The sequence below is a fragment of the Stegodyphus dumicola genome, chromosome 1 (assembly GCF_044657685.1).
Source record: "Stegodyphus dumicola isolate Sdum_Otavi_A_Nest chromosome 1, ASM4465768v1".
In the NCBI taxonomy this organism is placed as follows: Eukaryota; Metazoa; Arthropoda; class Arachnida; order Araneae; family Eresidae; genus Stegodyphus; species Stegodyphus dumicola.
In genome coordinates, this window is record NC_140768.1 from 133336390 (window position 1) to 133353183 (window position 16794).

Genomic DNA, 16794 nt, shown 5'->3' on the forward strand with positions numbered 1-16794 from the left:
TCTCTTAAAATATTTCTGCTTGCTTCAATTTTTAGTATTCACAATTCTTCTTTTGGGATTTATTCTTCTACAGAGTTAAGCATGTGGAAATGAATATTCTTCTATAGAGTTAAGCATGAATTTTTTCCCATTTACTATTAATCACCTTTTTCTAAAAGAACCAGTTTGCTTTGATAAAAATTATTCAAAGCATTTTTTGTAAAAATAAATAAATAAATAAAAAGTTCTGAAAATATACTTGCATAAGAATTTAGACACTCTGAACGAACAGTTTATATTTTATAAAAACAGGAAAATAATAAAACATTTAATTATTTATTGGATGTACGTTAGTTAAAATTACACTTTTCATGCACTGTGACATTGATTTAACAAATTATTTTCATGTAAGAATGACTTATTTTGTATAATTCTCCATAGAAATTGGTTTTTGAAGAAATGTTATGTTTCTCTATTCGTTCTCCAACTTACACCATTCATATTTCATAGATTTAGGCCTGGAGAATACAGAGAAGTTTTGACAACTTTAGGACAGTTGTATAACCACCACAAGTGAACATTTAATTCTCTATGTTTCGGATCATTACCCCGATAGAATTTGAATGATTTTGCATTCCAAATTCCTTGTACATATAATATCTTGATGATACTTATAACAAACAAGGTTTCAAAAATAAAAGAAAAAACACTATATTAGGGGAAAAAAATTTAGAGTTTATGTTTCAGTATTTAGTCCAAGATCTAACTAAATAAATTTCAAAAATGCAAGTATCCACAAACATATATAAGACACTATAGTCGATTTCCAACATCCTTTTAATTTTCTGTATATTCATGTTGTTCCTGTTCTGTCCGTCCCCCGATAGTTTTTTTTTTCCTTCACTTCTTGTTTGCACCCAATAATAAGGTTATAACATTGCACGCCTCCAACTTGCACGCAACCAAGAGGTGACTGTATAAGCTTGTATAAAAGATAGAGCCTTGTGAAGGGTTTAAGTCCCTTTTTATTCAACGTAATAAATTACAATTGCGTTCTCTTGACGCTTACAGACGGTGCCAACTCGGCAGTCAAATAAAAATAATAACCTGAAAAGAAACTAAAGACAAGATTCTAACTACGAGGCTCTCTAAAATAACTAACTCACCGCGTTTTACAATACCGCTGCTAATTCAGCAGACTTGAAGCTCACTGGAACGATTACCACTACTTCCCGCCAAGCACATAGGCCGCAACGCGGGGTTCTTCAATTCTCGCTAACTACCTCCGCGCTCGCTAAGTAAGAATATCACACCGAACTCGTTTCCTTCTATTTAAATCAGAATACTTCCGCTGATAATTTGAATCCTTGCGCGTTCTACTCAAATTTACATATTCTGGCATTAGCAGTTCCAGGAGAAAGTAAGGCTTGACAGGAAAGATAGTTTAAACTTAAAATAAATGTTAGTTAAAATAAATATAAACCCTACAAGGTACATTTCGTATCTTAGTTTTTGTATCTTATATAGAGTATGTTGAATCTTGCCTCTTTAGGACAGTACAAAGTCCGAAATATGGACATCCATTATTCGCAATGATCTAAAATCCGGACCTCAAAACTACCAACAGCATTTTTCTTGTAAGCTTTACGCATGCACATTTGATTCCACCTCCGCACGTAATAAAACATCTGGAGAGTCCCAATTCTTAATTTCCCTTCGACACTAAATAAATAATTTGTTATTGAAGAAACAATCATTTTAGCATAAATTTGTAGGATCAGTAATTTGGCTCCGTTGCTGCGTATCTGCTTAGCACACATCTCAAACCGAAACATTCCACATAGATACATCGTTAATCTGACACCAAACTAGCGAATCATTATTTATAATACTTTCCTTTCATCACTGCATGTTTATCAAAACATGACAACTTGAGTAATGACTCAAGTAGTGATGCCTAAACAATTTTTTATGTTAGTAATTGAATAATAAAGGAGTATGGTAACCTTTTATGCTGACATTACGTTTGGCAATGATTACAGATTTAAGTTAAATGCGCTAAAAAATGTTGATGAGGAAAAATTTACCAAAAATTTCTTCCCATATTCTAAAAATATGTTTTGTTGATAATACTCATACACCCCAAAGATTACATTTAGGGCTATTTGAATTAAGAATAACTGATTTGTTATTCACATAAACCCAGAAACAGTGCCAGGGCTCATATGGTTGCACCGAGTCGCAGAATTTAGGATTGTATCAGGCGGTAAGATACCTAGCACTGGCCCTCAATAAGGCTTAAGTATATGTGGGAATTTATTTATTCAGAACTCTGATAAGCCTTAAGCCCATGTAAGAAATAGACATAAGTATAATAAATAACTAAACTAATACAATTCAGGCTTAATTGTCTCGGTGCGAGATAGAAACAAGATAAAATTTAACGCAACTTGTTGTTAGTCGCCAAGCTCATGATGCATAGCCAAATATGTATAGTGAAGGATAGCTAAATTTGATGACGATGGCCGCTAACGTTAAAGGTTTTGGGATATCGCAAAACAAAGGTGAAATTTTCCAATTAATGAATTTTGTAAAGAAATATGGAGAAGCTGTAATAAATGAAGATGATATAAAAGAGGTTTTTCATTGTGATGACAATGCTTCTCAATCATCAATCAACTGATGGATTGCGAAATCCGTAGTATGTTCTACATCTAGAAAATACCACTACCGATAATGAGGAAAGTGACAGAAAAGTTACTGAAAATGAGAAAATTTCAATTAACAAGTTAGTCAGAATTCTAGAAACAGCAGTTACAAGACTTCAACTATGTAACTGAACAAGAGATGTCTGTCTGTCAACATAATTAAAGAGAAAGTATTAACACAAAACACGAAGCAACTTAAACTTACATTGAAAGAAACGTTTAATAAGGTAAAAAAATAAATATTAAGCTCCCCCCTTTTTTTGTTGTTGTTGTAAATTTTGATACCCTTTAAATCATAAATACTTCATTATTTCCTAAATCCCGATTTCATATTTTTAATTTTATAATTTCTACATGCCATCTTACTAGATTTAAACTGGCGATCTAATATCCGGAAAAATCCAAAATCCAAAATCACCAAAGTCCCAATGAGTCCGGATTTCAGACTTTGTACTGTATAATATCTATCCTTTCACTCTTAATAAGTAACAGTTTACATTTCCAAAAGCTAAAAAAACTATGACTTCTGGATCAGTCCAACTGATTGTAATATTTCCCAAGTAAATATTTGAAAATTATTAATTAAATTAATGAACTAATTCCACAAATTGAGAAGCAATTCTGTTTTATCACAAGCCATTTTCTTTTACATAATTAAAATATTTTAGACAGTAGTTTAAGATAATTAGAAATCAATTTATTGTTTAAAATACTACTGCATAAAAAAGGTTATATATTTACCTTTGCTTTAAAAGTACTGCAGGCCATTCAGCTTTATTTACAGGTAAATAATTTAACAAAATCTAAAAGAAAAATACGATACAAAAATTATATGCAGTAAATAGTATATTCATATAAAAATTAATAGTAATATATATATTCCATCTGAGGAACATCAAAGACGTATATAAATTATCAAATGTTGCACAAATGGTTTTTATTTTCAAGAATTAAAAAAGAAAAAGAAAAAACCCTTTAAAATATCATATATCATGTAATTGAAGAAAATTATTTTTAAAAAAGTTTTTTTTTTTTTTGTTAAAAATGTAATAGAACTCCAGTTATTCAAACTAAGCAGGATCATAACCCATACAAGTTACTAGAAAATCTGGACATTTGGATTGTTTAAGAATTATCTATTTATATCTGTATGTATGCAAAGAAATTTCATATTTTCCATCCTGCTTTTTATTTTTAATAGAGGTTATAAACTTAACAAGAATAAGTTATGGCAATGCGGTGAATTGTAAAATAACAAAAGAACTGTAATCCTACATACAGCATGTTAATTTTTTCCATGTTTATTAAATTACATGCAAAGCCCATTTATTGATATATAATGATATATTATTAATAAAATGTGCATGATATATTTTTTAAGTCACAATAAATTAATTTTCATAATTAGCTAATAAAAATGTCTTCAATGTTCATCTAAATTAATTTAAGCTTTTTAAAAACATCTACATTACACAGTTCCCATCTCCCTGTATTATTTAAATTAACAAAAACATATAAGAATTGACATGAATTTTAACTGGCCTTGTAAGAACAAGCAATTTGGATTAATAAAGTTATATTTTATATTTAATAATCTGACACAAAAACTGAGACTTCAGATTCCAGAAAAAGTGTTGCACAATACTTTTCCTGCATAGCAAGAAATAATTGGGTTGGGGGGGGGGGAAGAATCAAGTTATGGTCTAAAGTAATGCTTTTACTTTTTAAAGTTCTACTTTATATTTAATAATTTGATGCACGAATTAAGACTTTTTTTTTTTTTTTTTTTAATGAAAAGATTCCAGGAAATGTACTGCACAGTACTTTTTTCAAATAGTAAAAATAATCAGGGGGGGTTACTTTCTAAATATTAATGGAAGGCTTCAAAGTACTAACAAAAATTTTGAAAAGATATTTCTAAATAAATAATAAATCTGATATACTCTCAAATATTAGCTTTTAAACTTCTAAATGAAAGTTATCATATCTAAGTAAAAACCAATATCTGTTGTAAATTTATAAATCAATATTTACAAAATTCTTATGCAAAACATAAGACAGTATTTTTACAAACGTCATTCAATTCATATGAAATTAAAACAAATTGGAGTGAAATGCTAATTTTCAAACAGCAGTGGTTTAACTCTTTTGCATCAGCAGGGACCAAAATCCGGTCCTCTCAAACATCTGAAACAATCGTGTATACGAATTTCTGTTGGAACGGATTTCCTTTCCCCCCGTATCAAATAGAATGCTACAGCATTAACAATAACTTACTTAAGTGAAGTGATAACTTCTCTCTTGGGGGTCTTTGTGCAGTTTTACACACTGTCTGCTGTTTCCCCTTAGAAGCAGTTTGCATCAATAGCAAAACCTTGAAGCTTAACACAGGACAGAGAAGGTGCATTTAAATAAGAGAGCTACTTTTAGTTGCTTCAAAAGAATGATTGGCATGTTATTTAATAATCTCTAAACCAGTGTGAGCCATGCACTAACATGATGCGAGAAATCACCCGTTAGAAAAGGGATGAAGGTGTTCAGGCAACCTGCCGATTCTGAATGCATGGGCATTTCGGACGACTTCACTATGAAAGAGTTAAACTCTCCAGTTAAACAGAATCAAACTGTTACAGAACGCAATTTATACACCAAATGCTACTACATAATTAACATACATCTATATGAAATTGAAGTTTATCAAAGTCAAAAACGATATTTTTGCTCAAGATAACTTTAAAATAAAACATACAGAAAGCAAAAGAATTATTTTCCTAGAAACAACAACTAAAAAAAATACTATATATTTCAGGAAAAATGCAGTCAATGAATGCACCATATAACAATGCTGTTTGAAATTCTACCCAAGCAATGCACTAAACCAGTGGTGCGCAAACCTTTTTTGACTGCGACCCCTTTTGTAGAGAGAAAATTTTTGCCGACCCCTAGAGATAAATGTTCACAAATACGATGTATATTTCGTGCATTTCTTTCGTTTCATCGAATAAAAACATCATCATATCTGACTCACATTAATTTTATTTATAATTTTAAGAAAATACTTTTTGTATAACACAAAAATCAGTAAATTGCCCTTTAATGAGATGTATGTGGCTGCAAGTTTCTAATTATCTCATCGATGTTTGGATGTATGTTGCTAATTGGAATTTGCATATCATCTTCAGGGTTTAAACGCGAGCGGTATTTAGTTTTTATTGAAACTAGTTTGCTAAATCCAGTTTCACATAAATACGTTGATGCAAATTGTATTAACACTCTGATGACATTCTTGCATAAAACGGTATATTGTTTTTCCACGGATAGCCAAAATTTTTAGCTAGGCTGAGTCTTAAATTGATTTTGAAGAGTATAATCACTAATTAGATCTATCAATTGCTCTTTTTCACTAATTTGAAGAGTTGAACTGCATACGTCAAAGGAAAATGGATCACAAATCCAACCAAGATCGTTTTCAGGAAAATCCTCAAATCTTTTTGAAAAATTTTCCTTTAACTTTTCAATGTGATTGGAAACGATGTTTTTAAATGTAAATATATCTATATTATTTTCCTTGATAAAATCGTTAAAGCAAGGGAACATGTCGGTGTTGTTTTTATTCAGTTCAGTTTGCCAGAGACTAAGCTTATTCTTAAAAGCTTGAATTTTACTGGCTGAAGTTATGATAGTTGAATTCTCACCCTGCAAGCCCAAATTTAAACCGTTTTTCGACAATATCAACTAAATAGCTCAGCTTCCCTAGCCAAACTTCATTGATAAAATAACTTGCCAATCTATGTTTCTTTACGATTAAAAACATGTACACTTCATTTCTCAAATCAAATATCCGTCATAGTATTTTCCCACGTGAAAGCCATCTGACTTCGGTGTGTAACAGTAATCTCTCATACGTTGAGCCTATCTCATTGCAAAGTATTGAAAAGAGATGGCTGTTGTGGCTGTTGCATTTAAAGTAGTTAATTGATCTAACAGCGTCTTGTAATATGTTGTGCAACTCTTCATCCATATCTTTATCTTGTCGATGAATCATACAGTGATTAAATACCATATGAGGCGCCACCTTCTGAATTAAGCCTCTGAGCCCTTCATTCGAACCTGTTAATGCTGCAGCACCATCAGTACAAAACGCAACACAGTTTGCCCAGGTAAGGGACTTTGTTTCAAAATATTCATTTATTACTTCGAATATTTTTTTCTCCAGTTGTTTTTCCTTCCAAACTTTTGCTACATAAAAATGTTTCTGTTATATCTTCATTAAAAATAAACCTAACATAAATAATTAGTTGTGACATTTTAGTAATATTGGTAGTCTTGTTCAGTTGTAAAGCAAATACAGATGAATTTTGTATGCGTTTTATGACTTCTGACTCGATATTTCGTGACATTTCGGAAATCCGCCGAGACACGGTATCTCTTGATAATGGTATTGTTTTTAGTTCATTTCCATATTTATCGCCATGCATAATTGATGTCATCTTAGTTGCTGCAGGAAGGATAAGGGATTCTCCAATTGTATGGGGTTTCATTGTTTTTCCTATTAGATAAGAAACTTCTAAAGAAGTTCGTAATGCTTTCTGAGGTATTGTTGTAAATTTCTTTAAATGTGCACGTTGATTTTTCAGATTTCCAGTTCTTCTTTGAAAAAAATCGGCATGTTTATTTTGAAGCTCTTTATGTTTAGTTTCCAGATGCCTTTTTAATTTAGCTGGTTTCATGCTCTCATTTGCTAATTTTTCGTAGCAAATGACACGTATTGGGCATTCTTCATCATCAACAACACAAAATGTAAAACCATACTTAATAAATTCCTCATTGTATTTTCTTATTTTTTTAGATCGGGCATTTAGTTCAGTATTTTGCGACTCCTCATCAGTATTTGTTCGTTTGTTAGTTGAAGATGTACCTGGTGTACGTATTACCCATTTATCCATTATGAAGATACGGGTTAAATTATTTAAACTAAAACAAATAATATATAAAATTTTATAATTTTTTTTGAGAAATTCAATAAAATTAACAGAGATCTTTCTCTAATGATAGTACATACCTGATAACAAAGAGTAGCAAAGCCCGATAAAAATATAAAAAATCATAATTACACAACGTCACATGATAAAACTTGAGGATAAACTAAAACAACTGCAGGCCAACTGCTACATGCTACAACTTCATGCAAACACTTCACATCTTCACTCTGACTATCAAATACACCGCATACCTCGTCATCTCTGGCGAATTACCGCGAAGAGGGCGCTATCTACCGGAGTGAAAAACTTGCGTCTTCACACTTTACATACATTACGCATTACGGTCAAAGAAAGAGCGGACAGCATGAAATTGCAATTAAACAGTGAGTGATGGCGCTTCACTCTTTATATGTACACTGTATGGTATGCAGCATACAGGCATAATGCATTTCATAAAAATTTGGCGACCCTCAAAAAACTTCTGGCCACCCCTAGTTTGTGCACCACTGTACTAAACTAACGGTTCACTGCTCTTCAGTGATCATAGTCATTTAAATATGCCATAGACTTTGATCCTTCTTCAACAGCAAAAAGTGTTTGCTAGTTCCATAGCTGTTCATCTGCTGGAAGACTCTTGAAAAGCTGGAGATAATAAATACATAAGCAATATACAAGTAAATATCAGCCAACAAAACTAAAGATTGCAGTTTCTTTTCTTTTCTTTCTTTTTTTTTTTTTCTTTTTTTTTTTTTTATATCAAGAATTGAAAAAAAAATAATTGTCACACATAAAAAGGCATTTGTTCTATAACAGGTATTGATGATAAGCACTATAGTTGGAATGAATGTGCTGTGCACTATCAAAAATTCCTCAACAGCCATGGAAGAGTTTGCTTTGTGGTCTACAACTAGTTAGTCATTATATTTTGCTACTGACAGGTTAGGCTATTAATACAGATGACTACTGGAGGAATTTATCAGCCCCATAAACCTTTACACAAATAACTTTTGCTGCTTAACATAATTACTTGTATTTTCTCTTTCACTTCTTTACATTTCATGAATAACTAAACAGACAGATCATGCATTACAGATTTGGACAGATAAGAGCCTTAAGATAGTTTATGTAGTTCTTGACAGATAAGTGGTTTCCAATGATACAGATGATTGTTATACTGCAGCCAACCTGACACCATATTAATGAGACTTTTTCATCATGGAATTCAAGTTACAGTAGACTGGAGGCAAAAGGGTACAGGTACAGATAAAAAAAAGCTTTTATTAATAAAACTTTTTATTATAATACAGTACATATTTGAAAAGATATATGTCTTCAAAAGAATTCATCCATGTTAATTTCTGATTTCATAAGTTTTTCAGTAGCTACAACAGGGAGGAAAAGGAGGATTTCAACTGTATGCATAACATTTTCTCTCTCATACACACTAAAAATAAATGAATAAATAAATAAAAATATAAAAGAAAGAAAAGTAAATTGAATGCATTAAAATATAAACTCCAGTATTTCTTCCATTAAATCATACATTAATTATTTATAATTTTTGTACAATTTAGGAAAGCTTTAAATTCACTTAAAATGACAAAATCAATTTTACATCTGCAATGTGTGTAAAATGATTACACATAATTTTTAAAAAATGAACATGCCAAATAACTTATTTGCTAATATGATAGGATGTCAGCATTAGATCACAAAGTATACTTACTTTCCAACACATTGATCGAAAACTTGATCCATCAGGAATTCCTGAAAAAGAAATAAAGTATCTAAAATAGATTCTTTTGCATGAACTTTCCAATTCCCTGAATATTACAACTCTTGATTTTCGTTTCACTTTTAATCCCTTGTTAGAAGCATTAATTTATCAAAAATTATTTTCCTCATTACCTTTACATAGTTAAAATATTTGAACAGCCACCCTAATTGGTATAGTGGTTAGCATTGCTGGCTGCTACATTACTAAGCCCAGGTTCACATCCCACAGAAGACTTGTATGTTTGCAAGTTCACAGTATTTTTGAGGCATAAGGGACATTTACAATATATGGTGAGCTGATTAGTCTTCTCCAGTGATTTTGTCATAGGAGAAGAGGGATGGCAGCCTGGGAAGATTTTCTTCTGAAACTGGGACAGTGCTAATCAAAATCAGTTGTTATGGATAAAGTGTCCAAGGCCCATACCAACTACAATTCTGTGCTCTTTGCGAAGATAAAATACTATAGGACTGATCAGCATTGGGATCAAAAGACTTACTATAGGACTGTAATGATATTACAGTAAGACAAGTGAGGTAAGAAACAGTAATAAACATTTGATCTGAAAATTTAAGCAAATTAACCCAAGAAACAATTAGTCATTATTATACCATGGAACTCCTCCATGATATATAAAAGAAAAATAGGTTAAATAAAATTTTTAAAATTAGTTTCTTAAAAGCATAAATATTATTACATCAAGTAAACATTAACCTGACTTAAGATCACCACTATCAGCAGCTGCAAATATGTTTTTAAATTATTTTTTACTAGTTGAAGAACCCTGATTTATCCAGAGAAGCTTCATTTATAGTGATAGGGTTAGTTTTTTTCAGACTGTATTTTCAAAACCATTTTCATTTCATGAAAAACTGACAGAAGGTGCACTTAAATTCTGCTTTATTCAATGATTCTACAAAGATTCTACAGTGTTCTGATAAGTTCTACACAGTTTTAAAAAGATAACTAGTATGGCACCATCTAAAGGTTTTAGTAAAAATTTATACTTGCTTTGTTACTGGTTACAGAAAATCAAGATCCACTCAATTTCTTCACCATTTTTGAAATATTGCAGAAAACTCTCAGACAGTGCACTTATTCTGCTTTAAAGGTTCTATGCTGTTCTAAAGAGTAAACAACACTGTGTCATTGAATGGGTTTAGTATGCACTAATAACAGATATGTAACAATGGCAACATGAACCAAAGATGGCTGACATGATTTCAAAACTGAAAGTGTGTAGAAATATTGATATCTACCTTTTATATTAAAAAAAAATTACAAATTCCTAGTTTAGAACATATGACTTTCACTGATAGCGGGAACACAGCAACGTTGATGTGAACCTACGATAGGTGTCATAAGTGCAGCACTCTTCAAGTGTGTACCCCATTGGATGGTTTTACGAAATCTTATGTAGACAGTGATTTTCCTCCTGTTTTAAAGGTCAAGTATGTAAAATTTCATCATGATTGGAACAAAACTGTGGATTTGTGTGAATTACAGACACAAATAGATGGACACTCTTCTTTACATAAATATATATATATTTCAATTAATCAATCTTGGCCGAGAAGTGTACCACTTAAGACATCGCTCGAGGGGGCTGTACATGATCAAGTCATGACCTCAGAAATGATATATATATATACATGATATATAAAAATGGCCAAACTGGCAAAACAAAATAAATATTTTAATCAATCTAGGTAGCGTAATTTCACAGGCCCAGCCAGTAAGTAACTAAAATTAATTTTTGTTTATTCCTCTTAAACTGCTTCGTTTGCTAAAAATAGAATAAATTTAAAAGAAAAATTAATAAGAAATACTATTCATGCTATTTAAAGGACCTTACCATTGAAACATAGCTTCTGCAACTCTGTCACTGTTATGGTATCTTTCTCAAACAGTTCAGTGAATAGCTGTAACCTATCAAAAAATTTGCACGTCACATTAAGTAAACTGAAAAAGTACTACACTTTGAATAAATACTTAAAGGTAAAAAACTTTATTAATTGCATAACTAACATAAATATTAAAAAATTAGCTTCTTTATTTAAAAGACTCTTTATAAGTACTTTAATCATACAAGTATTAAAAATATTTAACATGTTATTTCATAATATTGTAACAGAATTTTTTTAAAAAAAATTATATTGCTTTTTCTATCTAAAACATTACTTACCAGGAAGAGGAATCAAGAAATTTTCAATATATTTTTTCTCTTACTGAGTTTCTTATGAAAAAAACATACAATTGTACAGAAAAAAGATTAAAACAGTATTATTTATATGGCAGCAAGTTTCAGCTATAATAGGTCAGCTTAACTTAAGAAACAATATTTTAATTACTAGTTATCCAAAAAAGTTCATGCTGCTTGAGTGAAAAGTGAAATTAAAATGACAGGCATCAGCAATCCAGTAGGGATAACATCAGATGTTGACATTCCTGCCAACCCTCAGTCAATTCAGAAATATGTTTTGCATTTGGAGAGGCATCTGTGAGTGAACACCCAATGTGAAAACGGTTCAGTTGATCAGCATTGGGGAAACGATAGAGTAAAAATCCTTTCCTTATTTCAATATAATGAATATTGAATCTTGTAGGAAGAATAAAGCTAATTTTTCAGAATAAACAAAATACTTTTATTTAAATTTTAAAACAGAACCAAAAAAATAAATACTGCAGCTCTAAACTATCAAAATTTTAAACTCTTAACTACTGCAGTTAAAACTCTTACAACTATTAAAATATTCAAAATCCTAAACTCTCTAAAAATATATATATCTAAATCTTTCGAATCCTCTTCTTGTTGCCACACCGTAAAATGCAAGTTCTTGTCCTATTATTTATATTTCACGTTCTCTTTAAGTCACGATCTTCACAAGTCATGATCTTTACAAGTCACGATCTTTACAAGTCCCCCCACAAGAAGCACATCCGTCACCGTAGAGACAATGTTGCTCAGAGTTCATTGAGAGAGAAAAGAGTTAACAGCTAACCTTGACAAAGCATCAGCATTCCCATGTGAACTTCCTTTGCGGTATGTCACAGTCATGTTATACCGTTGTAACGCTAAGGCCCAACGAGACAGTTTAGCACCATGAGGGGCGCTTTGGGTCAAGTAGGTGAGGGGATTGTGATCAGACACAATCTGCACTTTGGCACCGAAAATCCATGTGTCAAATTTTTTCAAGGCTTCGATGACACAAAATGCTTCTCGTTCGATGGTTGACCATCGTTGTTGACAGGGCGTTAATTTCTTGCTGAAAAATGCTATGGGCATTTCTTTACCATGTTCGTCGTTTTGAGCTAAACACGCTCCAATTGCGAAAGCAGATGCATCCGTATAGAGTTGAAAGGGCTTGCTGATGTCCGGAATATGCAGAGATGGCATTTTAATCAACTCTTCTTTAAGTTTGTTGAAAGCTGCTTCTTTTTCAGAGTCCCATTGAATATTATTTGGAACACTCTTCTTTGTAAGGTTTGTTAGAGGTAAAACAATCTCAGAAAAATTTGGGATATAATCCCTATAGTAGCTTGCTAGCCCTAAAAGACTCCTGACTTCTTTTTTAGTGGTAGGCTTAGACAGATTTCTGATGACTTCTACCTTCTCAGGATCTGGAGAGTGAGTGCCAGAACCTATTACATGTCCTAGAAACTTCACGTGACTCTTTCCAAAATCACACTTTTCTAGATTTGCGGTTAGACCTGCGTTTCTCAGTGTCTGAAACACTTGGTCGATGTGATAGAGGTGGCCATCCTAAGTTTCAGAAAATATTGCCACATCATCAATATATGAACGGCAGTAGTTCTTATGGTTTGCAAGCACCTTATCCATCGATTTTTGGAAGGTACTTCCAGCATTTTTCAAACCGAAAGGGAGAACTTTCCATTGGTAATGGCCGGAATGAGTGATAAATGCTGTGTAGGGTTTAGCTTCTTCTTTCATAGGAATTTGCCAATATCCTTTGGTTAAATCGAGAACTGTTATGAATTTGGCTTTCCCTATTTCGAATAGTAAATCTTTAGCAATCTTCATCGGATAGGCGTCCGGAATTGTGAAGCTATTTAAAAGCCTGAAGTCTATGCACAGTCTAATGCCGCCATTCTTTTTTGCAACACATACTATAGGATGTGCCCAGTTACTGTCACTGGGTTCTATAAGATCCCATTCTAACAGTTCTTTAACTTGACGATCAACTTCCTCTTGAAGTGAAACAGGAACACGGTAGGGCCTCAATCTTTTCGGATTACATCCTTCTGTAACCTTGATGTCATGACCATCAACATTGGCTTGACCAGGTTTGCTACTGAAAACATCTACATAAGATTTTAGTACTTTAAATAGTCCTTCCCGTTGGTAATATTTTAAGTCACCTTTCAAATTTTGTAAATGGGTCCAGATATCATCAGCAGATTTATTCATAAGATCTGCTGGTGCATAGTGGATATCTCCAAACTCTTCATCTTGGTCAAAAATGATACCAACATGATCTACACGAGCAATATATGGCCTTAACTTATTTATATGGAGTTCTCTAATACTTCCGTTTTCCATTTCGATTTTGGCAGAGTGTGGCCTGGTAAGTTTGATCACGGTAGCTGGTCCTTGCCACGTGTTGAGCAATTTATGTGATGATGATGGCATTAACACGAGGACTTTGTCCCCAACATTGAAAGTCTTTTCTTGAGAACGTAAATTGTATCTTGAAGTGTACTCTTCTTGAGATATTTTGGAATTTGCTGATGCAATGTCATGAGCTTTTCTTAATTTTTCTAAAAGATCCTGTAGATAATTTTCAATTGAACGGGAAGCTGTAACTGGAATGTTACGTTCACCTGTCCATATCTCTTTCAGCAAAGATAATGGTCCTGGTGGTATTCTTCCATATACCATCTGGAAGGGAGACAAAACAGTGGTGCTATGTGGCACTTCTCTGTAGGCAAACAGATAGGGAAGATTCAAATCCCAGTTTCTGCCATGTTCTTGGATATTTTTGTTCATCATCTCTTTTAAGGTTCTATTCCAACGCTCGACGGCACCCATACTCTCGGGGTGTCCTGGAGTGGAGAATCGTGGAGACACACCAAGTAAGTTCTCAAAGGCTCGGGTGAGTTTGGCTGTGAAATTAGTTCCCTGGTCGGAACAAATCACTTTTGGAAATCCAGTTTGAGTAAAAAACCTCATCAAAACGTTGCATGTTGTTTTTGCACTTATGTCTTTGACGGGGGTGGCTTCTGCCCATCTGGTGCATAGGTCAACTGCACATATCACAAACCGATGACCCCTCCTGGATGGAGGTTCTAATGGCCCGATACAATCCACGCTCCATACTTCAAAGGGTGTTTCCGGTCTAACAATAGGTTGAATTGGAATTTGATCTTTGTACGTAACTGTTCTCCTCAATTGGCATTCTTTACAACTTTCACAGAATTTTTTAACATCTTGCTTAATAGTAGGCCAAAAGAATGAGTACTTGATTCGTTGAATTGTCTTTTTCTCACCGAGGTGGCCGGCAAGAGGGATTTTGTGTGCCATTCTTAGGACTTCCCTTCTTTTTTCTAAAGGTAACACAACTTGCTTAATGTTTTCACCACAGATATATTTGGAATGAAGTAATATGCCATCATCGAAAGTATATGAATTTTGATTTTTATTTGCCCATTCAAAGCATTTTTTCAGAGTTTCGTCTTGTTCTTGATGTGTCTTGAATTCTAGTCTTACTCTATTCGTTGTTTTCCCAGACTCTATGTTTTCTTGGGAAAGCTGATTAACAACAGCCAAATTTGTAGTATTTTCTTCAACTGGTAACGGTTTATCATCTGTCTCTTTGTTACTCTAAGGGGGATACATCCCAATAACGATCACAGTTAAACAGTTCGATATTCCCACAGAGTGTTTCATAAGCTGAAGAACTCAATAGCAAATCGGTAACTAGCTTTTTTGAAACAGCACACGTAATGGACACTCTACCGTGAAAATCATCGTTAATTTTCATCTGGAAAATCTTTAGTGGAGTAATTTCGTTTTCACCAAAAGCAGAAGATATCTCTATTTTACTTTCTCCTTCGCAAGGTATGTTGTCAACCAATTTCTCACGGATTACTGAGCTTTGTGCTCCCATGTCTACGATTCCATTTAAAATAATATCTCCACATTTAACTTTGACAAGTTTTAATTCATCTATGTTTCTAGACACGTCCACTGATTTTGAGACAGGAATAGAGATCTTGGCAGTTAGCACTTCTGGTTTTTCTTTTTCTGTAAGGGGTGCTTGTGTTTGTATTAAGTTGTTTTGTGCTGTTGCAGAAGCACTTCTTGGTATCCGATTTTTGGTACATAACTTAGATGTATGACCTTCTTTTCCACAATTATAGCAAGTTAGTTTGAAACTAGGCTTTTGTGGTTCGTCACTTTTACGGGATGGGTACACTCTTGGCGTGTTTTCAGCGAACAGCGATTTATTTCTGAAAGCTCTTTCTGGAAGTGGAGAATGAGGTTGCCATTTTTTATTAGTTCTGTCTGCTGATGGATTACCACCAGTCCGTTTTGAGATATTACGAACACTGTCATATTCGTCAAGTTTATCAGCTAATTTGGGAGAAACGAACTTCGCCCAGTCGTCAAGAAGATGGTCTCTTACTTCATAGGGTACTCTTTTCTTAATTTGGTCAGTAATAATCAAGTCTTTTAACGCGGCAAAATTTGCGATTTCAAGACCATTGATCCATTCTTCAAAATAACTTGTAATTTCGTAGCAAAAATCTCTCCATGATTTTTCAGCGCTCTTTTGGTGCATCACAAATTTTTTTCTAAAGCTTTCAGGATTTAATTTAAATCTCTTCAATAAAATGGCCTTAATGTACTCATAATCTTCAAAATTTTCTTCAGATTTCCTACCAATTAATTGAATGATTTCAGATGGCATTAAAGTCAATAAACATGAAACCCAATCTTTAGGATCAATCTTTGTCTTTTTAGCTTGTCTTTCAAATAAGGTTAAATAAATCACAATATCATCGTGTCTTAAATTGAATTTGGGAATATGCTTAATTAAATCAAAATTATGATGTCCATTTTCATTTGTTGGTGGAGTTTGTGTTAGTCGAACACGAGATTCAATTTCGAGTTTCCTCAATTCAAACTCCATTTGTTCTCTTTTCTGCTGTGCTTCTAATTCTTCTTTCCTTCGTCTTTCCTCAAGCTCTTCTTTCTCCTTTCTTCGCTGTTCCTCAATCTCTTCTTTCCTTCGCCTTTCCTCAAGCTCTTCTTTCTCCTTTCTTCGCTGTTCCTCAATCTCTTCTTTCCTTCGCCTTTCCTCAAGCTCTTCTTTCTCCTTTCTTCACT

General features: G+C 33.0%; 1 protein-coding gene across 4 annotated transcripts in view; it reads right to left on the minus strand.

Moving 5' to 3' along the window:
• Positions 1-16794, minus strand: part of LOC118198262 (TBC1 domain family member 13) — an 88118-nt gene that overhangs the window by 53660 nt on the left and 17664 nt on the right. For all 4 annotated transcript variants that reach the window (XM_085820819.1, XM_035369903.2, XM_035369905.2 and 1 more), the window contains exons 3-5: positions 11299-11372; positions 9396-9436; positions 3429-3490 (exon numbers count right to left, since the gene is read on the minus strand). In XM_085820819.1, coding sequence (XP_085676945.1) covers positions 3429-3490; positions 9396-9436; positions 11299-11372 — 177 coding nt within the window. The remainder of the gene's footprint in view (positions 1-3428; positions 3491-9395; positions 9437-11298; positions 11373-16794) is intronic.